We start from the raw sequence: 22,485 nt of genomic DNA, 5'->3' as shown, positions 1-22,485 counted from the left end.
GAAGGCTGTCGTTTGCTTATCCCACCCCTGGGAAGATCTCTGGGCAATGGGAAGGCGACTGGCCCTCCGTCCCTCTGGAACTCCCTTCCTAATAACACTGTGGCACCTATACCCCAAGGACTGCAATGGTTCAAGAAGGCAGCTCACCACCACGTTCTTGAGCAATTAGGGATGGAGCAATAAATGCTGGCCCAGGCACCGACTGCCACATCACAGGAATAAATAAAAAACACTGCACTTGAAATGTCAGCTCAGATTTGGGTTCAAGTCTTTGGAGTGGGTTTTGAACCCACACCTTCCTGATTCGGAGGTGAGACTCCTACTCACTGAGCCACAGCTGAAAAGTGATGTTTAATTTTAATTACTACCAGCTCAGTCTGGTGGGCTGGGCACCCAACACCTTCTTGTATTTTCTTACTTAATATATTTGGAGCTGAGCTCCCTGACGCATCTCAATCTTGCTCCCGACCAATTTCTTTCTCGTTTCTGCTGAACTGCTGGCTGATTCCCACCTGTGCTGTTACTATATATTATCTCCTGAAGGGGTTCCCCTGGGAATCATGTGAGGAAGAGAAAACTCAGCCTGGTGTAATAGAAGCTGCAGATTCATTGCCGCCTGCTGTGTGCACCACTGCCTCAGCCTGCAGATGATTTTCGCCTCCTATTTCTGTTCACCAGCAGCTCCCTTTGTCAGGTTAGACTCTGTTATTACTTTCCTCAATATCTGTTCCCTCATTTTCACCAGGATACGATTGCTTCGCAAACTCGGCATTGCTGACCATTTTGCGGCAGGAGATCAGTCGTTTTAACCGACTGCTGTCGGTGATTTGTTCCTCACTTCGCTCCCTGTGCCTTGCTGTGAAGGGACAGATCATCCTGACTGATGCTCTAGAGGAAATCTACAACTCCTTTCTCAGTATGAAAATGCCCAAGCTTTGGCAGGTAAGCTACTGAACATTTCTGGGACATCTTACATCGCATGATATAGAAAGTAGATTGGAGGAGAAGGGAGGGATCTTGGAATACAGATTCACAGATCACTAAAAGTTAATAAGGCCATTAAAAATAGTACAATCCAAGCACTGGGGTTCATTTCTAGAAGGATAGGAGTAAAAAGAAGTGAAGCTTGTATCAAACCTTGGTTAGACCACACTTGGAGAACTGTTTACAGTTCGGCACTTCACAATGCATGTTGGTAGGAAGAACGAGAAGAGGCAGTGTAAAATCGAGCATATAATTCGAAAGAGGGTGCAGGAGCAGAGGGACCTGGGGGTATATGTGCACAAATGATTGAAGGTGGCAGGTCAGGTTGAGAAAGCAGTTAATAAGGCACGTGGGATCCTTGGCTTTATAAATGGAGGCATAAAGTAAAAAAGCAAGGAAGTTCTAGTGAGCCTTTATAAAACATTGGCTCAAGCTCAACTCTGGGCACCACCCTTTAGGAAGGATGTGAAGGTATTGCAGAGGGTACAGAAAAGATTTAAAAGAATGGTTCCAGGGAAGAGGGACTTCAGTTATGTGGACAGATTGGAGTAGCTGCTGTTGTTCTCCTTAGAGAAAAGAAGGTTGAGAGGAGATTTCATAGAGGTGTTCAAAATCATGAGGGGTCTGGACAGATTAGACAGGGCGAAACTGTTCCCATTGATAGAAGGGTCGAGAACCAGAGAACACCGATTCAAAATGATTGGCAAAAGAAACAGAAGCCGACATGAGGAAAACATTTTGACGCAGTGAGTGTTTAGGATCTGGATTGCACTGCCTGAGAGTGTGGTGGAGGCAGATTCAGTGAGTGGTTAGGATCTGGATTGCACAGTCTGAGAGTGTGGTGGAGGCAGATTCAGTGAGTGTTTAGGATCTGGAATGCACTGCCTGAGAGTGTGGTGGAGGCAGATTCAGTGAGTGTTTAGGATCTGGAATGCACTGCCTGAGAGTGTGGTGGAGGCAGATTCAGTGAGTGGTTAGGATCTGGAATGCACTGCCTGAGAGTGTGGTGGAGGCAGATTCAGTGAATGGTTAGGATCTGGATTGCACTGCCTGAGAGTGTGGTGGAGGCAGATTCAGTGAGTGGTTAGGATCTGGAATGCACTGCCTGAGAGTGTGGTGGAGGCAGATTCAGTGAATGGTTAGGATCTGGATTGCACTGCCTGAGAGTGTGGTGGAGGCAGATTCAGTGAATGGTTAGGATCTGGAATGCACTGCCTGAGAGTGTGGTGGAGGCAGATTCAGTGAGTGGTTAGGATCTGGATTGCACTGTCTGAGAGTGTGGTGGAGGCAGATTCAGTGAGTGTTTAGGATCTGGATTGCACTGCCTGAGAGTGTGGTGGAGGCAGATTCAGTGAGTGTTTAGGATCTGGAATGCACTGCCTGAGAGTGTGGTGGAGGCAGATTCAGTGAGTGTTTAGGATCTGGAACACATTGCCTGAGAGTGTGGTGGAGGCAGATTCAGTGAGTGTTTAGGATCTGGATTGCACTGCCTGAGAGTGTGGTGGAGGCAGGTTCAGTGAGTGTTTAGGATCTGGAATGCTCTGCCTGAGAGTGTGGTGGAGGCAGGTTCAGTGAGTGTTTAGGATCTGGAATGCACTGCCTGAGAGTGTGGTGGAGGCAGGTTCAGTGAGTGTTTAGGATCTGGAATGCACTGTCTGAGAGTGTGGTGGAGGCAGGTTCAGTGAGTGTTTAGGATCTGGAATGCACTGTCTGAGAGTGTGGTGGAGGCAGGTTCAGTGAGTGGTTAGGATCTGAAATGCACTGCCTGAGAGTGTGGTGGAGGCAGGTTCAGTGAGTGTTTAGGATCTGGAATGCACTGTCTGAGAGTGTGGTGGAGGCAGGTTCAGTGAGTGTTTAGGATCTGGATTGCACTGCCTGAGAGTGTGGTGGAGGCAGGTTCAGTGAGTGTTTAGGATCTGGATTGCACTGTCTGAGAGTGTGGTGGAGGCAGATTCAGTGAGTGTTTAGGATCTGGAATGCACTGCCTGAGAGTGTGGTGGAGGCAGGTTCAGTGAGTGTTTAGGATCTGGAATGCACTGTCTGAGAGTGTGGTGGAGGCAGGTTCAGTGAGTGTTTAGGATCTGGAATGCACTGTCTGAGAGTGTGGTGGAGGCAGATTCAGTGAGTGGTTAGGATCTGGATTGCACTGTCTGAGAGTGTGGTGGAGGCAGATTCAGTGAGTGTTTAGGATCTGGATTGCACTGCCTGAGAGTGTGGTGGAGGCAGATTCAGTGAGTGTTTAGGATCTGGAATGCACTGCCTGAGAGTGTGGTGGAGGCAGATTCAGTGAGTGTTTAGGATCTGGAACACATTGCCTGAGAGTGTGGTGGAGGCAGATTCAGTGAGTGTTTAGGATCTGGATTGCACTGCCTGAGAGTGTGGTGGAGGCAGGTTCAGTGAGTGTTTAGGATCTGGAATGCTCTGCCTGAGAGTGTGGTGGAGGCAGGTTCAGTGAGTGTTTAGGATCTGGAATGCACTGCCTGAGAGTGTGGTGGAGGCAGGTTCAGTGAGTGTTTAGGATCTGGAATGCACTGCCTGAGAGTGTGGTGGAGGGAGGTTCAGTGAGTGTTTAGGATCTGGAATGCACTGCCTGAGAGTGTGGTGGAGGCAGATTCAGTGAGTGTTTAGGATCTGGATTGCACTGTCTGAGAGTGTGGTGGAGGCAGGTTCAGTGAGTGTTTAGGATCTGGAATGCACTGCCTGAGAGTGTGGTGGAGGCAGGTTCAGTGAGTGTTTAGGATCTGGATTGCACTGTCTGAGAGTGTGGTGGAGGCAGGTTCAGTGAGTGTTTAGGATCTGGATTGCATTGTCTGAGAGTGTGGTGGAGGCAGGTTCAGTGAGTGGTTAGGATCTGGAATGCTCTGCCTGAGAGTGTGGTGGAGGCAGGTTCAGTGAGTGTTTAGGATCTGGAATGCACTGCCTGAGAGTGTGGTGGAGGCAGGTTCAGTGAGTGTTTAGGATCTGGATTGCATTGTCTGAGAGTGTGGTGGAGGCAGGTTCAGTGAGTGGTTAGGATCTGGAATGCACTGCCTGAGAGTGTGGTGGAGGCAGGTTCAGTGAGTGTTTAGGATCTGGAATGCACTGCCTGAGAGTGTGGTGGAGGCAGATTCAGTGAGTGGTTAGGATCTGGAATGCACTGCCTGAGAGTGTGGTGGAGGCAGGTTCAGTGAGTGTTTAGGATCTGGAATGCACTGCCTGAGAGTGTGGTGGAGGCAGATTCAGTGAGTGTTTAGGATCTGGATTGCATTGTCTGAGAGTGTGGTGGAGGCAGATTCAGTGAGTGTTTAGGATCTGGAATGCACTGCCTGAGAGTGTGGTGGAGGCAGATTCAGTGAGTGTTTAGGATCTGGATTGCATTGTCTGAGAGTGTGGTGGAGGCAGATTCAGTGAGTGTTTAGGATCTGGAATGCACTGCCTGAGAGTGTGGTGGAGGCAGGTTCAGTGAGTATTTAGGATCTGGATTGCACTGTCTGAGAGTGTGGTGGAGGCAGGTTCAGTGAGTGTTTAGGATCTGGATTGCACTGTCTGAGAGTGTGGTGGAGGCAGGTTCAGTGTGTGATTAGGATCTGGAATGCACTGCCTGAGAGTGTGGTGGAGGCAGGTTCAGTGAGTGTTTAGGATCTGGAATGCACTGCCTGAGAGTGTGGTGGAGGCAGATTCAGTGTGTGATTAGGATCTGGAATGCACTGCCTGAGAGTGTGGTGGAGGCAGGTTCAGTGAGTGTTTAGGATCTGGAATGCACTGCCTGAGAGTGTGGTGGAGGCAGATTCAGTGTGTGATTAGGATCTGGAATGCACTGCCTGAGAGTGTGGTGGAGGCAGGTTCAGTGAGTGTTTAGGATCTGGAATGCACTGCCTGAGAGTGTGGTGGAGGCAGATTCAGTGAGTGTTTAGGATCTGGAATGCACTGCCTGAGAGTGTGGTGGAGGCAGATTCAGTGAGTGTTTAGGATCTGGAATGCACTGTCTGAGAGTGTGGTGGAGGCAGATTCAGTGAATGGTTAGGATCTGGATTGCACTGCCTGAGAGTGTGGTGGAGGCAGGTTCAGTGAGTGTTTAGGATCTGGATTGCACTGCCTGAGAGTGTGGTGGAGGCAGGTTCAGTGAGTGGTTAGGATCTGGATTGCACTGTCTGAGAGTGTGGTGGAGGCAGGTTCAGTGAGTGTTTAGGATCTGGAATGCACTGCCTGAGAGTGTGGTGGAGGCAGATTCAGTGAGTGTTTAGGATCTGGATTGCACTGCCTGAGAGTGTGGTGGAGGCAGGTTCAGTGAATGTTTAGGATCTGGATTGCACTGTCTGAGAGTGTGGTGGAGGCAGGTTCAGTGAGTGTTTAGGATCTGGAATGCACTGCCTGAGAGTGTGGTGGAGGCAGGTTCAGTGAGTGTTTAGGATCTGTATTGCATTGTATGAGAGTGCGGTGGAGGCAGGTTCAGTGAGTGTTTAGGATCTGGAATGCACTGCCTGAGAGTGTGGTGGAGGCAGGTTCAGTGAGTGGTTAGGATCTGGATTGCACTGTCTGAGAGTGTGGTGGAGGCAGGTTCAGTGAGTGTTTAGGATCTGGAATGCACTGCCTGAGAGTGTGGTGGAGGCAGGTTCAGTCAGTGTTTCGGATCTGGATTGCACTGTCTGAGAGTGTGGTGGAGGCAGGTTCAGTGAGTGTTTAGGATCTGTATTGCATTGTATGAGAGTGCGGTGGAGGCAGGTTCAGTGAGTGTTTAGGATCTGGAATGCACTGCCTGAGAGTGTGGTGGAGGCAGGTTCAGTGAGTGGTTAGGATCTGGATTGCACTGTCTGAGAGTGTGGTGGAGGCAGGTTCAGTGAGTGTTTAGGATCTGGAATGCACTGCCTGAGAGTGTGGTGGAGGCAGGTTCAGTCAGTGTTTCGGATCTGGATTGCACTGTCTGAGAGTGTGGTGGAGGCAGGTTCAGTGAGTGTTTAGGATCTGGATTGCATTGTCTGAGAGTGTGGTGGAGGCAGGTTCAGTGAGTGTTTAGGATCTGGAATGCACTGCCTGAGAGTGTGGTGGAGGCAGATTCAGTCAGTGTTTCGGATCTGGATTGCACTGTCTGAGAGTGTGGTGGAGGCAGGTTCAGTGAGTGTTTAGGATCTGGAATGCACTGCCTGAGAGTGTGGTGGAGGCAGGTTCAGTGAGTGTTTAGGATCTGGATTGCACTGTCTGAGAGTGTGGTGGAGGCAGGTTCAGTGAGTGTTTAGGATCTGGAATGCACTGCCTGAGAGTGTGGTGGAGGCAGGTTCAGTGAGTGTTTCGGATCTGGATTGCATTGTCTGAGAGTGTGGTGGAGGCAGGTTCAGTGAGTGTTTAGGATCTGGAATGCACTGCCTGAGAGTGTGGTGGAGGCAGGTTCAGTGAGTGTTTAGGATCTGGAATGCACTGCCTGAGAGTGTGGTGGAGGCAGGTTCAGTGAGTGTTTAGGATCTGGAATGCACTGTCTGAGAGTGCGGTGGAGGTAGGTTCAGTGAGTGTTTAGGATCTGGAATGCACTGCCTGAGAGTGTGGTGGAGGCAGATTCAGTGAGTGTTTCGGATCTGGAATGCACTGTCTGAGAGTGTGGTGGAGGCAGATTCAGTGAGTGTTTAGGATCTGGAATGCACTGCCTGAGAGTGTGGTGGAGGCAGGTTCAGTGAGTGTTTAGGATCTGGAATGCACTGCCTGAGAGTGTGGTGGAGGCAGGTTCAGTGAGTGTTTAGGATCTGGAATGCACTGCCTGAGAGTGTGGTGGAGGCAGGTTCAGTGAGTGTTTAGGATCTGGAATGCACTGCCTGAGAGTGTGGTGGAGGCAGGTTCAGTGAGTGTTTAGGATCTGGAATGCACTGTCTGAGAGTGTGGTGGAGGCAGATTCAGTGAGTGTTTAGGATCTGGAATGCACTGCCTGAGAGTGTGGTGGAGGCAGATTCAGTGAGTGTTTAGGATCTGGATTGCACTGTCTGAGAGTGTGGTGGAGGCAGGTTCAGTGAGTGTTTAGGATCTGTATTGCATTGTATGAGAGTGCGGTGGAGGCAGGTTCAGTGAGTGTTTAGGATCTGGAATGCACTGCCTGAGAGTGTGGTGGAGGCAGATTCAGTCAGTGTTTCGGATCTGGATTGCACTGTCTGAGAGTGTGGTGGAGGCAGGTTCAGTGAGTGTTTAGGATCTGGAATGCACTGCCTGAGAGTGTGGTGGAGGCAGGTTCAGTGAGTGTTTAGGATCTGGATTGCACTGTCTGAGAGTGTGGTGGAGGCAGGTTCAGTGAGTGTTTAGGATCTGGAATGCACTGCCTGAGAGTGTGGTGGAGGCAGGTTCAGTGAGTGTTTCGGATCTGGATTGCATTGTCTGAGAGTGTGGTGGAGGCAGGTTCAGTGAGTGTTTAGGATCTGGAATGCACTGCCTGAGAGTGTGGTGGAGGCAGGTTCAGTGAGTGTTTAGGATCTGGAATGCACTGCCTGAGAGTGTGGTGGAGGCAGGTTCAGTGAGTGTTTAGGATCTGGAATGCACTGTCTGAGAGTGCGGTGGAGGTAGGTTCAGTGAGTGTTTAGGATCTGGAATGCACTGCCTGAGAGTGTGGTGGAGGCAGATTCAGTGAGTGTTTCGGATCTGGAATGCACTGTCTGAGAGTGTGGTGGAGGCAGATTCAGTGAGTGTTTAGGATCTGGAATGCACTGCCTGAGAGTGTGGTGGAGGCAGGTTCAGTGAGTGTTTAGGATCTGGAATGCACTGCCTGAGAGTGTGGTGGAGGCAGGTTCAGTGAGTGTTTAGGATCTGGAATGCACTGCCTGAGAGTGTGGTGGAGGCAGGTTCAGTGAGTGTTTAGGATCTGGAATGCACTGCCTGAGAGTGTGGTGGAGGCAGGTTCAGTGAGTGTTTAGGATCTGGAATGCACTGTCTGAGAGTGTGGTGGAGGCAGATTCAGTGAGTGTTTAGGATCTGGAATGCACTGCCTGAGAGTGTGGTGGAGGCAGATTCAGTGAGTGTTTAGGATCTGGATTGCACTGTCTGAGAGTGTGGTGGAGGCAGGTTCAGTGAGTGTTTAGGATCTGTATTGCATTGTATGAGAGTGCGGTGGAGGCAGGTTCAGTGAGTGTTTAGGATCTGGAATGCACTGCCTGAGAGTGTGGTGGAGGCAGGTTCAGTGAGTGGTTAGGATCTGGATTGCACTGTCTGAGAGTGTGGTGGAGGCAGGTTCAGTGAGTGTTTAGGATCTGGAATGCACTGTCTGAGAGTGCGGTGGAGGTAGGTTCAGTGAGTGTTTAGGATCTGGAATGCACTGCCTGAGAGTGTGGTGGAGGCAGATTCAGTGAGTGTTTAGGATCTGGAACGCACTGCCTGAGAGTGTGGTGGAGGCAGGTTCAGTGAGTGTTTAGGATCTGGAATGCACTGCCTGAGAGTGTGGTGGAGGCAGGTTCAGTGAGTGTTTAGGATCTGGAATGCACTGCCTGAGAGTGTGGTGGAGGCAGGTTCAGTGAGTGTTTAGGATCTGGATTGCACTGTCTGAGAGTGTGGTGGAGGCAGATTCAGTGAGTGTTTAGGATCTGGAATGCACTGCCTGAGAGTGTGGTGGAGGCAGATTCAGTGAGTGGTTAGGATCTGGATTGCACTGTCTGAGAGTGTGGTGGAGGCAGATTCAGTGAGTGTTTAGGATCTGGATTGCACTGTCTGAGAGTGTGGTGGAGGCAGATTCAGTGAGTGTTTAGGATCTGGATTGCACTGCCTGAGAGTGTGGTGGAGGCAGGTTCAGTGAGTGTTTAGGATCTGGATTGCACTGTCTGAGAGTGTGGTGGAGGCAGATTCAGTGAGTGGTTAGGATCTGGATTGCACTGTCTGAGAGTGTGGTGGAGGCAGATTCAGTGAGTGCTTTTGATCTGGAACGCACTGCCTGAGAGTGTGGTGGAGGCAGATTCAGTGAGTGTTTAGGATCTGGATTCCACTGCCTGAGAGTGTGGTGGAGGCAGGTTCAGTGAGTGTTTAGGATCTGGAATGCACTGCCTGAGAGTGTGGTGGAGGCAGATTCAGTGAGTGGTTAGGATCTGGATTGCACTGTCTGAGAGTGTGGTGGAGGCAGATTCAGTGAGTGCTTTTGATCTGGAACGCACTGCCTGAGAGTGTGGTGGAGGCAGGTTCAGTGAGTGTTTAGGATCTGGAATGCACTGCCTGAGAGTGTGGCGGAAGCAGATTCAGTGAGTGTTTAGGATCTGGATTGCACTGCCTGAGAGTGAGGTGGAGGCAGATTCAGTGAGTGTTTACGATCTGGATTGCACTGTCTGAGAGTGTGGTGGAGGCAGATTCAGTCAGTGTTTAGGATCTGGATTGCAGAGCTAAGGGGAAAAGGCAGGGGAGTGTGACGAGCTGATTGCTCTCGCTGAGAGCTAGCAAGGACATGGCCGGCCGAATGGCCTCCTTCTGTGCTGTAACCATTCTATGATTCTATGATTCTACTGTTAGGGGGCCTGTAAACTACTCCCATCAGCACTTTCTGACCCTTGTTATTCCTGATCCTTACCCATACTGATTCTACTTCCTGACCTTCTGAGCCAAGGACTGCAGTCCTTATATCTTTCTTTACTATCAGGGCTCCTCCTCCTTTTCCATTCTGCAGGTCTTTTTGAAATGCTGTGTACTCTGGAATATTTATTTACAAAACTTGGTCACCTTGTATTCTTATCTCTGTAATGGTGATCTGGTCTGCACCATTTAACCCTATTTGTACCACTATTTCATATATCTTATTACAAATGCTTCGCTCATTCAGATAAAGAGCATTTAGTTTTATTTACTAATCTTCTTTGTATGGACCTTATTAGTTTAACACTATTATCGTTAAACTCTTTGTCTCTTCCTGTCCCACTCTGCTTGTCTTTATCCAAATTGCTCCGTTGCTGTATTGCTTCGACTTTTCTCTAGATCTCCCTTCACTTGACTCCTCCTCCTCCATCTATTTTATTTTAACGCCCTATCCACAGCCCTGGTTATACAATTTGCCAGGACACTGATCCCAGCCTAGTTTTAGTGGAGCTCATCCCAATGGAATAGCTCCCTCTTTCCCCAGTATTGGTGCCAGTACCCCATGAATTGAAACCCATTCTCCCCACATTGTAAAGAAGGTCAGAGGGATACTTTCCTTTATTGGTCGAGGCCGAGTATAAGAGCAGGGAGGTTATGCTAAAAATGTATAGAACAGGAGTTAGACCACAGCTATAGAGTACTGCATACAGTTCTGGCCTCTGCATTGCAGGAAGGATGTGATCACACTAGAGATTGTACAAAGAAGATTTACAAGGTGTTGCCATGAAAGGAGAACTTTAGCTATGAGGAAAGATTGGATAGGCTGGGGTTGTTTGCTTTGGATAGGAGGCGGTTGAGGGGAGGTTTAATTGAGGTGTATAAAATTATGAGAGGCCTAAATCAAGTGGATTGGCATAGGGGAAATAAGATTAGAGAGATGAATGCATGGCTCAAAGACTGGTGTGGGAGAAATGGGTTTTGATTCATGGGGCACTGGCACCAGTCCTGGGGAAAGTGGGAGCTGTACAGTTGGAACAGTCTTTACCTGACCCCTGCTGGGACCAGTATTCTAGCAAGTCGTATAACCAGAGTGGTAGAGAGGGCTTTAAGCTAAACAGTGGAGGGAAGGGATCATGTCAGAGGAGATGTGGTAAATCAAAGGGAAACGAGGTAATAGAGCAGGAGAGTGATTTGGATAATGATAATCAGAGTGTGGCAGGAAAAGACAAAGTGTAAAAACGTAAAAGAACTCCAGCAGATAAGGCCAGAGATTGCAGAAATGGTAAAAAGACAGAGTTAAAGGCTCTGTATCTGAATGCATGCAGCATTCGTAACAAAATGGATGAATTATTAGCACCAATAGAAATATATATATATGACCTGATAATCATGACAGAGACATGGTTGCAAGGTGACCAAGGCTGGGACCTAAACATTGAAGGGTATTTGACATTTTGAAAGGACAGAAAGCTAGGAAAAGGTGGTGGGATAGCTTCAGTAATTAAGGATGTCATTAGTACAGTAGTGAGAGATGATATTAGCTCAAAAGAGCAAGATGTAGAATAGGTTTGGGTAGAGATAAGGAATGAGAAAGGTAAGAGGTCACTTGTGGGAGTAGTTTATGGCCCCCTAACAATTGTTACACTGTGGGACAGAGTATACAGAAAGAAAGAAATGGTATGTATAAGAAAGGTACCACAATAATCATGGATGACTTTAACCTACATGTATATTAGGTGAATCAGATTGGTACAGATAGCCTGGAAAATGAGTTCATAGAGTGTATTCGGGACAATTTCTTAGAGAAATATGTTCTGGAGCTAACCAGGGAGCAGGCTATTTCAGATCTGGTAATGTGCAATGAGACAGGATTAATCAATAATCTCATGGTAAAGGTGCCTCTAGGTGACAGCGATCATAACACGATAGAATTTCACATTCAGTTTGAAGGTGAGTGTGGGTCTAAGACTAGTGTTTCAAACCTAAATAAAGGTAATTACAAGGGTATGAAGGCAGAGCTAGCTAAACTGAACTGGGAAATTAGATTAAAAGATAGGACAGTAGAGATGAAGTGCCAGACTTTTAAGGAAATAATTAATAACTCAAAGATTTGACCGAGTATGGCATCAAGGAGCCCTAGCAAAACTGAGGTCAATGGGAATCAGGGGGAAAACCCTCCGCTGGCTGGAGTCATACCAAGCGCAAAGGAAGATGGTTGTGGTTGTTGGAGGTCAATCATCTGAGCTCCAGGATATCACTGCAGGAGTTCCTCAGGGTAGTGTCCTAGGCCCAACCATCTTCAGCTGCTTCATCAATGACCTTCCTTCAATCATAAGGTCAGAAGTGGGGATGTTCGCTGAAGATTGCACAATGTTCAGCACCATTCATGACTCCTCAGATACTGAAGCAGTCCGTGTAGAAATGCAGCAAGACCTGGACAATATCCAGGCTTGGGCTGATAAGTGGCAAGTAACATTCGCGCCACACAAGTGCCAGGCAATGACCATCTCCAACAAGACAGAATCTAACAATCTCCCCTTGACATTCAATGACATTACCATCGCTGAATCCCCCACTAACAACATCCAACAGGTTACCATTGACCAGAAACTGAACTGGAGTAGCCATATAAATACCGTGGCTACAAGAGCAGGTCAGAGGCTAGGAATTCTGAGGCGAGTAACTCACCTACTGACTCCCCAAAGCCTGTCCACCATCTACAAGGCACAAGTCAGGAGTGTGATGGAATACTCTCCACTTGCCTGGATGGGTGCAGCTCCAACAACACTCAAGCAGCTCGACACCATCCAGGACAAAGCAGCCCACTTGATTGGCACCCCATCTACAAACATTCACTCCCTCCACCACCGACGCACAGTGGCAGCTGTGTGTATCATCTACAAGATGCACTGCAGCAATGCACCAAGGCTCCTTCGACAGCACCTTCCAAACCCACGACCTCTACCAACTAGAAGGACAAGAGCAGCAAATACATGTGAACACCACCACCTGCAAGTTCCCCTCCAAGTCACACACCATCCTGACTTGGAACTATATCGCCGTTCCTTCACTGTCACTGGGTCAAAATCCTGGAACTCCCTTCCTAACAGCACTGTGGGTCTACCTACCCCACATGGACTGCAGTGGTTCAGACAGCTCACCACCACCTTCTCAAGGGCAATTAGGGATGGGCAATAAATGCTGGTCTGGCCAGTGACGCCCACATCCCATGAATGAATAAAAAAAATTTATCCCAGTGTGAAAGAAAGATTCTTTGAGAAGGATGCATCATCTGTGGCTAAATAAGAAAGTTAAGGATAGTATGAAATTGAAAGAAACACTGTACAAATCTGCAAAGATTAGTGGTCGGTCAGAAGATTTTATGGATTTTGAGAACCAGCGAAGAATGACTCTAAAAATAATAAAGAGGGAAAAAGTAGAGTATGAGAGAAAACTAGCCAGTAATATAAAAATGGATAGTAAGAGTTTCTACAGTATTTAAATAGGAAAAGAGTAATGAAAGCTAGTGTTACTCCCTTAGAGAATGAGGCTGGGAAATTGACAATGGCAAACAAGGAAATGGCAAAGATGCTGAACAGGTATTTTGTGTCTGTTTTCACTGTAGAAGACTTAGAAAACTTCCCAAAGATACTTAAAAATCAAGAGGTGAAAGGGAGGGAGGAACTTAAAACAATCACCATCACCAGGAAAAAGGTACTGGGAAAACTATTAGAGTCCGCATCCTGGGGCCTTAAAAGAAGTAGCTGTAGAGATAGTGGATGCATTTGGTTATAAATCTTCCAAAATTTCTTAAATCCTGCGAGGGTCCCAGTGGATTGGAAAATAGCAGATGTAACACCTCTATTCAAGAAAGGAGGGAGACAGAAAGCAGGAAACTATAGGCTAGTTAGCCTAACATCTGTCATTGGGAAAATGCTGGAATCTATTATTAAGGAAGTTATAGAAGGATTCTTAAAAAATCATAATGGGATCAGGCAGAGTCAACATGGTTTTGTGAAAGGGAAATAGTGTTTAATTTTTATTAATTATTATTAATTTATTATTATAATTAATTATAAATTAACTAATTGGAAGTTGGCAAATGTTACATCACTTTTCAAGAAAGGAGGGAGAGAGAAAACAGGGAACTACAGGCCAGCTAGCCTAACATCAGTCATTGGGAAACTGCTGGAATTTATTATTAAGGAAGTCTTAACATTGCATTTAGAAAAGCACAGTATGATTAGAACAAGGGCACCACAGTATGATTAGAACAAGGGCGGCACAGTGGCGCAGTGGTTAGCACCGCAGCCTCATAGCTCTAGCGACCCGGGTTCAATTCTGGGTACTGCCTGTGTGGAGTTTGCAAGTTCTCCCTGTGTCTGTGTGGGTTTTCTCCGGGTGCTCCGGTTTCCTCCCACAGCCAAAAGACTTGCAGGTTGATAGGTAAATTGGCCATTATAAATTGCTCCTAGTATAGGTAGGTGGTAGGGAAATATAGGGACAGGTGGGGATGTGGTAGGAATATGGATTAGTGTAGGATTAGTATAAATGGGTGGTTAATGGTCGGCACAGACTTCCTGTTTCAGTGCTGTATCTCTAAATCAAATCAAGTCAGCATGGTTTTACCAAAGGGAAATCCTGTCTGAAAGATTTATTAGAGTTTTTTGAGGATGTAACTAGTAGGTTAGATGAAGGGGAACCAGTAGATGTGTATACCTAGATTGAGAAAAGGCATTGGATAAGGTGCCACACTAAAGGTTAATAGGCAAGATAAGGGATCATGGAGTTGGTGGTAATATATTAGCATGGATAGATGATTGGTTAACAGCCAGGAAGCAATGAGTGGCTGTAAAAGGGACATTTTCAAGTTGGCAGACAGTAAATAGTGGAGTGCCACAAGGATCAGTGCTGGGGTCTCAGCTATTTACAATCTATATTAATGATTTCGATGAAGAGACAGAGGGTGATATGTCTAAGTTTGCTGATGATACAAAACTCGGTGGAAAGGTAAGCTGCAGGGAGGACACAGAGAGGCTGCAAAGAGATATAGACAGGTTAAGTGAGTGGGCAACAAGATGGTGGATAGAATATAATGTAGGGAAGTGTGAAGTTACTTTGGTCATAAGAATAGAAAAGTAGAATATTTTTTAAAAGGGGTGAAACTTGTAAGTGTTGATGTTCAAAGAGACTTGGGTGTGCTTGTACAAGGAATGCAGAATGTTAACATGCAGGTACAGCAAGCAATTCGGAAGGCAAATGGCATGCTGGCTTTTATTGCCAGGGGATTGGAGTACAGGAATAAAGAAGTCTTGCTACAGTTGTTTTGGTGAGACCACATCTGGAATACTGTGTGTAGTTTTGGTCTCCGCATTTAAGAAAGGATATACTTGCACTGGAGGCAGTGCAGCGAAGATTTACTAAATTAGTCCCTGGGATGAGGGGGTTGTCCGATGATGAGAGACTAAGTATATTCTCTGGAGTTTAGAAGAATGAGAGGTGATCTCATTGAAGCATATAAGATTTTAAAGTTGCTGGATAGGGTAGACAGAGAGAGATTATTTCCGCTGGTTGGGGAATGTAAAACACGGGGGCACAGTCTCAGGATAAGGGGCCAAACATTCAGGACTGAGATGAGGAGAAATTACTTCACTCAAAGGGTTGTGAATCTTTGGAATTCTCTACCCCAGAAAGCAGTGGAGGCTGGTTCATTCAATTTTTTCCAGGCTGAGTTAGTTGGGTTTTTGATAGCCAAGGGAATCAAGGGTTTTGGGGGGCAGACAGGAAAATGGATATGAGACGACAACCAGATCAGCCATGATCTTATTGAATGGTGGAGGACCGAATGGCCTATTCCTGCTCCTATGTTCCTAGACCAATTCCCATTAGCAGAGAGGTCAATAATCAAGGGACATAGATTGAAAATAATTGGCAGAGGATTAGAGGGGAGTTGAGAAAAAGTTTTTTCATCCAGAGGATGGTTCGGGTCTAGAACTCACTGCCTGAAAGAGTGGTAGAAGCAGAAACCCTCTTTGCATTTAAAAATAATTGGATATGCACTTGAAATCTGTAACCTACAGGGCTATGGATCAAGAACGAGAAAGTGAGTTAAAGACTGGATAGCTTTTTTTCAGCCAGCACAGACACAATGGGCCAATGGCCTCCTTCAGTGCTGTATATTTTCTCTGTTTCTATGTTAAATGAAAACACCTTCTCTACAGCTACCCTATCAAAACCTTTCTGTAATCTTAGCGATCGCTAGCAGATCACTCTTAAGCTTTCTCTTTTCTAGAGAAAAAGAGCCCCAGCCTGGTCCTGCTTTCCCGAGAGCATCACAACTGAACCTGCTCATGTCCTAACCCAGTGTTCACACAGACATACCTCTATCCATCCTCACCCCAGAGACACTGACGCAAACAGTAGCTACCCACCCCACTCACCCCTCCATCCCCCCAAATGCTACTGCAGCTGAGAACAGCTAACAGCACAGCCTGGAGCTCAAACCTGAACCCCACCAAGGTTTCTTCCTGGTAGAGGGGGGTTCATTGGGGTGGGGGGGGGGGGGACATTGATCATCTGGGATACCCAACTTCAGCCCTGCCTCAGCTCATCTGCTGCTGAAAACCTCATCCATGCCTTTGTTACTCTAGACTTGACTATTCTAATGCTCTCCTGGCTGCTCTCCACATTCTACCCATTGTAAACTTGAAGTTGTCCAAAACTCTTTTGCTCGTGTCCGAACTCATATCGAATCCCATCAACCTATCACCCCCTGTGCTCACTGACCTACACTGGCTCCTGGTCAAGCAACATCTTGGTTTTAAAATTCTCATCCTTGATTTCAAATCCCTCCATGGCCTCACCCCTCCCAACCTCTGTAATCTCCTGCAGCCCCACAACCCTCCGAGATATCTGCACTCATCGAATTGCAGCCTCTTGAGCATCCCTGATTTGAATTGCTCCACCACTGGCAGTTATGACTTCAGTTGCCTCGGCCCTGAGCTCTGGAATTGCCTCCCGATACCTCTCTACCTCTGCACCTCACTTTCTTCCTTAAAGACACTCCTTAAAAGCTACCTAATTGACCAAGCTTTTGGTCACCTGTTCTAATATTGCCTGATGTGGCTCAGTGTCATATTTTAAATTATATGAAGCACCTTGGGACATTTTGTTACTTTAAAGGTGCTATATAAATCCAAATTGTTGTTAATACACCATTCAGTTGATGCTTGCTGCTGCTTTTATATGAATGGTAAAGATTATAGAACTATCATTATGCAGCATTCACATAAGGAGATATTAGGAGCGTTCTCCAAAAGCTTGGTCAAAGAGATAGGTTTTAAGGAGTGTCTTAAAGGAGGAAAGTGAGAGAGAGAGAGAGAGAGAGAGAGAGGTTTAGGGAGGGGATTCCAGAGCTTTGGGCCCAGGCAGCTGAAGGCACGGTCACCAATGGCGGAGTGATTAAAATTAGGGATGCTCAAATATATTTCATAATATTTTATAGCATTTTGTTATATATTAGCAGCAGGTCTCCACAGTGGGAGTCTCACCATGAGTCAGGTAATACTCTGTAATGTAACAGCAAGTAGTGGATTTCGTACATTTGAATTTTCAATAGACATTTGGTAAGATGCAACATGAAATGTTGTTGCAGAAGACAAGGGCTCTTGGGGTTGAAGGTAGTATATTCGTAAGGATAGAAGATTGACTAAAGGACAGAAAAGAGCATAGCATTTGGAGTACTGTGTGCAGTTCTGGTCGCCTCATTTTAGGAAGGATGTGGAAGCCTTGGAGAGGGTGCAGAGGAGATTTACCAGGATGTTGCCTGGAATGGAGAATAAGTCTTACGAGGAAAGGCTGAACATTCTAGGCCTCTTCTCATTAGAAAGGAGAAGGATGAGGGGTGACATGATAGAGGTTTATAAGATGATCAGGGGAATAGATAGGGTAGACAGTCAGAAACTTTTTCCCCGGGTGGAGCAAAGCGTTACAAGGGGTCATAAATTTAAGGTGAAGGGTGGGAGATATAAGGGGGATGTCAGGGGAAGGTTCTTTACCCAGAGAGTGGTCGAGGCATGGAATGCCTTGCCCGGGGAAGTTGTTGAGTCAGAAACTTTAGGGACTTTCAAAAGGCTTTTGGATAGGTATATGGATAAAGGAGAATGATGGGGTATAGATTAAATTGTCCTTGACAGAGGACAAAGGATCGGCACAACATTGTGGGCCGAAGGGCCTGTTCTGTGCTGTATGTTCTATGTTCTATGTTCTATGAATAAACGGGACATTTTCAGGTTAGGAGGCTGTATCTAATGGGAGTACTGCAAGGATCAATGCTGGGGCCTCAGCTACTTACAATCTAGATTAATGACTTAGATGAAGGGACAGATTGCAATATATTCACGTTTGCTGACTGTACAAAGCTAGGTGGGAAAGTAAGCTGTGAGGAGTCCACAAATGGCTGACTTTGCACGGCCCGTGGAGACAGGTTGGAGGCAGTGGGGCTGGGAAAATAGACTGGAGCTGTGTTGGGATGGCTCCCGGACTCATTCTCACCGCCAGGGATGTTTTCCAGGAGTGGCCGGGGAACTGGAACAGCTGCCCGCACAACGGAGGCAGGTGGTCATTTATCATCGTTAAGGGTCCAATCAAGTCTGATTTTGCGGCCTTGCTGGTATTTTGCCGCTGGAGGAGTGGCCGCTGCCATGTGTCAAAGCCACCAGCTCAATGGAGACGGCCTCCCTCTCGCAGTCTGGACAGGGAGAGTCATCGGAGCAAGAGGCTCCATGCCCAATGATGGGGCTGCAGGCTTGAAAGGCCACACCCACATCCCAAACTAATCCTCCAGAGGGATTTCCCCTCCACTCCAAAGGGCCTTACTGCTTTCAATCCTCCTCAGCTTTTAATTTCATGAACACCTTTGAGGATGCCTCCACAGTGAGGTGCTGTCACAGTCCCTAACCTGACTCAGCAGCGGCCACCTCGCCGTTTGGTCTGCTGAGGCTCCAGAGCTGCCAGACCTCTGATTGGAGCCTGCTGGGATGGCGAACACAGAGGCAGCCAATTAGGAAGCTGCCTTTGGGCTGATTGTGCCGGCATTCTCAATGCCAGCAAGTGCAGGCTCAGGAGCCCCATTTAGTCCCAATGTCAGAGTCCCGAGGCCCAGTAAAATCCAGCCCACTGAGTGCAAAGAGATATAGACAGGTTAAATGAGTGGGAAAGAAAGTGGTTGCTGGAGTATCATGTGGGGAATTGTGAGGTTATTCACTTCAGTAGGAAGAACAGAAAAACAGAATATTTTTGAAATGGTGAGAAACTATTAAATTACGATGTTCCGAGGTATTTGGGTGTCCTTGTAACAAAACACAGAAAGTTAACATACAGCCACAGCACACAATTTGGAAGCAAATGGTACGTTGGCCTTTATTGCAAGCAGGTTGGAGTACAAGAGTCAGGAAGTCTTGCTGCAATTGTTCAAGGCTTTGGGGAGACCACAGCTGGAGTACTGTGTACAGTTTTAATCTCTGTACCTTAGGAAGGATATACCTGTCTCAGATGGGGTTTAACAAAGCTGCATAAGTTTGATTGCTGGGATGAGAGGGCTGTCCTATGAGTAGAATGGGCCTATATTCTCTGGAGTTTAGAAGAATGAGAGGTAATCTATTGAAACATGTAAGATTCTGAGAGGGATTGAAAGGGTAGATCTGAGATGATGTTTGTCCTGGCTGGGGAATCTAGAACACAGGGTCTCAAGATAACGGGACTGAGATGAAGAGATATTTCTTCACTTAGAGGGTTGCGAATCTTTGAGCTGTGGATGCTCAGTCAGTGAGTCTATTCAAGGCTGAGATCTACACATGTTTGGACTCTAAGGGAATCATTGGATATGGGGAGTGGGCGGGAAAGTGGAGTTGAGGTCCAGGATCGCAATGATTGTATTGAATGGTGGAGCAGACACGAGCGGCCCTGTGGTTTACTCCTGCTCCTATTTCTTATGTTCTTATGTAAAGGTGATGCCAATAGGAAGTGTGTGCAACACAGAAGACTTTTAGTAATGAGGTTATTGAACAGTTGTGGAGTGGTTCTTTTCTAACTTTACTTCCCTCACAATTTAATTTGTTTGTCATCTGGTACAGCTCCATTCATATGAATCATGCAAACCTCTTGGATCATGGATTGATGACCTTATTGAGCGAGTGAACTTCTTCAAGTCCTGGTCAAGACAGTTTGTTGCAAGTGCTCAGCAAAGGTAAGAACAGCCAGATCCCCAGATCCCTCCTTCCAGATCAGATCCCCAGATCCATCCTTCCAGATCAGATCCCCAGATCCCTCCTTCCAGATCGGATCCCCAGATCCATCCTTCCAGATCGGATCCTCAGATCCATCCTTCCAGATCAGATCCCCAGATCCCTCCTTCCAGATCAGATCCCCAGATCCCTCCTTCCAGATCAGATCCCCAGATCCATCCTTCCAGATCAGATCCCCAGATCCCTCCTTCCAGATCAGATCCCCAGATCCATCCTTCCAGATCGGATCCTCAGATCCATCCTTCCAGATCAGATCCCCAGATCCCTCCTTCCAGATCAGATCCCCAGATCCATCCTTCCAGATCAGATCCCCAGATTCCTTCTTCCAGATCAGATCCCCAGATCCATCCTTCCAGATCAGATCCCCAGATCCCTCCTTCCAGATCAGATCCCCAGATCCATCCTTCCAGATCAGATCCTCAGATCCATCCTTCCAGATCAGATCCCCAGATCCCTCCTTCCAGATCAGATCCCCAGATCCATCCTTCCAGATCGGATCCTCAGATCCCTCCTTCCAGATCGGATCCCCAGATCCCTCCTTCCAGATCAGATCCCCAGATCCATCCTTCCAGATCAGATCCCCAGATCCCTCCTTCCAGATCGGATCCCCAGATCCATCCTTCCAGATCGGATCCTCAGATCCCTCCTTCCAGATCAGATCCTCAGATCCATCCTTCCAGATCGGATCCTCAGATCCCTCCTTCCAGATCAGATCCTCAGATCCCTCCTTCCAGATCGGATCCCCAGATCCATCCTTCCAGATCGGATCCTCAGATCCATCCTTCCAGATCGGATCCCCAGATCCCTCCTTCCAGATCGGATCCCCAGATCCCTCCTTCCAGATCAGATCCTCAGATCCCTCCTTCCAGATCAGATCCTCAGATCCATCCTTCCAGATCAGATCCCCAGTTCCCTCCTTCCAGATCAGATCCCCAGATCCATCCTTCCAGATCAGATCCCCAGATCCATCCTTCCAGATCAGATCCCCAGATCCCTCCTTCCAGATCGGATCCTCAGATCCATCCTTCCAGATCAGATCCCCAGATCCCTCCTTCCAGATCAGATCCTCAGATCCATCCTTCCAGATCGGATCCTCAGATCCATCCTTCCAGATCAGATCCCCAGATCCATCCTTCCAGATCAGATCCTCAGATCCATCCTTCCAGATCGGATCCTCAGATCAGATCCCCAGATCCATCCTTCCAGATCGGATCCTCAGATCCATCCTTCCAGATCGGATCCTCAGATCAGATCCCCAGATCCATCCTTCCAGATCGGATCCTCAGATCCATCCTTCCAGATCGGATCCTCAGATCAGATCCCCAGATCCCTCCTTCCAGATCAGATCCTCAGATCCATCCTTCCAGATCGGATCCTCAGATCCATCCTTCCAGATCAGATCCCCAGATCCATCCTTCCAGATCAGATCCTCAGATCCATCCTTCCAGATCGGATCCTCAGATCAGATCCCCAGATCCATCCTTCCAGATCAGATCCCCAGATCCATCCTTCCAGATCAGATCCTCAGATCCATCCTTCCAGATCGGATCCTCAGATCAGATCCTCAGATCCATCCTTCCAGATCGGATCCTCAGATCCATCCTTCCAGATCAGATCCCCAGATCCCTCCTTCCAGATCAGATCCTCAGATCCATCCTTCCAGATTAGATCCCCAGATCCATCCTTCCAGATCAGATCCTCAGATCCATCCTTCCAGATCAGATCCCCAGATCCCTCCTTCCAGATCAGATCCCCAGATCCATCCTTCCAGATCAGATCCCCAGATCCCTCCTTCCAGATCAGATCCTCAGATCCCTCCTTCCAGATCGGATCCCCAGATCCCTCCTTCCAGATCAGATCCCCAGATCCATCCTTCCAGATCAGATCCCCAGATCCATCCTTCCAGATCAGATCCCCAGATCCCTCCTTCCAGATCAGATCCCCAGATCCATCCTTCCAGATCAGATCCCCAGATCCCTCCTTCCAGATCAGATCCTCAGATCCATCCTTCCAGATCAGATCCCCAGATCCCTCCTTCCAGATCAGATCCCCAGATCCCTCCTTCCAGATCAGATCCCCAGATCCCTCCTTCCAGATCAGATCCCCAGATCCATCCTTCCAGATCAGATCCCCAGATCCATCCTTCCAGATCAGATCCCCAGATCCATCCTTCCAGATCAGATCCTCAGATCCATCCTTCCAGATCAGATCCCCAGATCCATCCTTCCAGATCAGATCCCCAGATCCATCCTTCCAGATTAGATCCCCAGATCCATCCTTCCAGATCAGATCCTCAGATCCATCCTTCCAGATCAGTTCCCCAGATCCCTCCTTCCAGATCAGATCCCCAGATCCCTCCTTCCAGATCAGATCCCCAGATCCATCCTTCCAGATCAGATCCCCAGATCCATCCTTCCAGATCAGATCCTCAGATCCATCCTTCCAGATCAGATCCCCAGATCCATCCTTCCAGATCAGATCCCCAGATCCATCCTTCCAGATCAGATCCTCAGATCCATCCTTCCAGATCAGATCCCCAGATCCCTCCTTCCAGATCAGATCCCCAGATCCCTCCTTCCAGATCAGATCCCCAGATCCATCCTTCCAGATCAGATCCCCAGATCCCTCCTTCCAGATCTGATCACCAGATCCCTCCTTCCAGATCAGATCCCCAGATCCCTCCTTCCAGATCAGTTCCCCA

At 47.6% G+C, this 22,485-nt stretch overlaps 1 protein-coding gene across 1 annotated transcript in view; it reads left to right on the top strand.

The window, feature by feature from the left end:
* The window catches only part of LOC137364330 (dynein axonemal heavy chain 6-like), a 1,069,890-nt gene that overhangs the window by 950,897 nt on the left and 96,508 nt on the right, over window positions 1-22,485 (top strand). The window contains exons 32-33 of the mRNA XM_068027612.1: window positions 746-942; window positions 19,614-19,726. Of these exons, the coding sequence (XP_067883713.1) occupies window positions 746-942; window positions 19,614-19,726 (310 nt within the window). The remainder of the gene's footprint in view (window positions 1-745; window positions 943-19,613; window positions 19,727-22,485) is intronic.

This window comes from Heterodontus francisci, unplaced genomic scaffold (assembly GCF_036365525.1).
Source record: "Heterodontus francisci isolate sHetFra1 unplaced genomic scaffold, sHetFra1.hap1 HAP1_SCAFFOLD_484, whole genome shotgun sequence".
NCBI lineage: Eukaryota > Metazoa > Chordata > Chondrichthyes > Heterodontiformes > Heterodontidae > Heterodontus > Heterodontus francisci.
The sequence above is the reverse complement of the archived record's forward strand: the minus strand, read 5'-3'. Positions and strand labels throughout refer to the sequence as shown.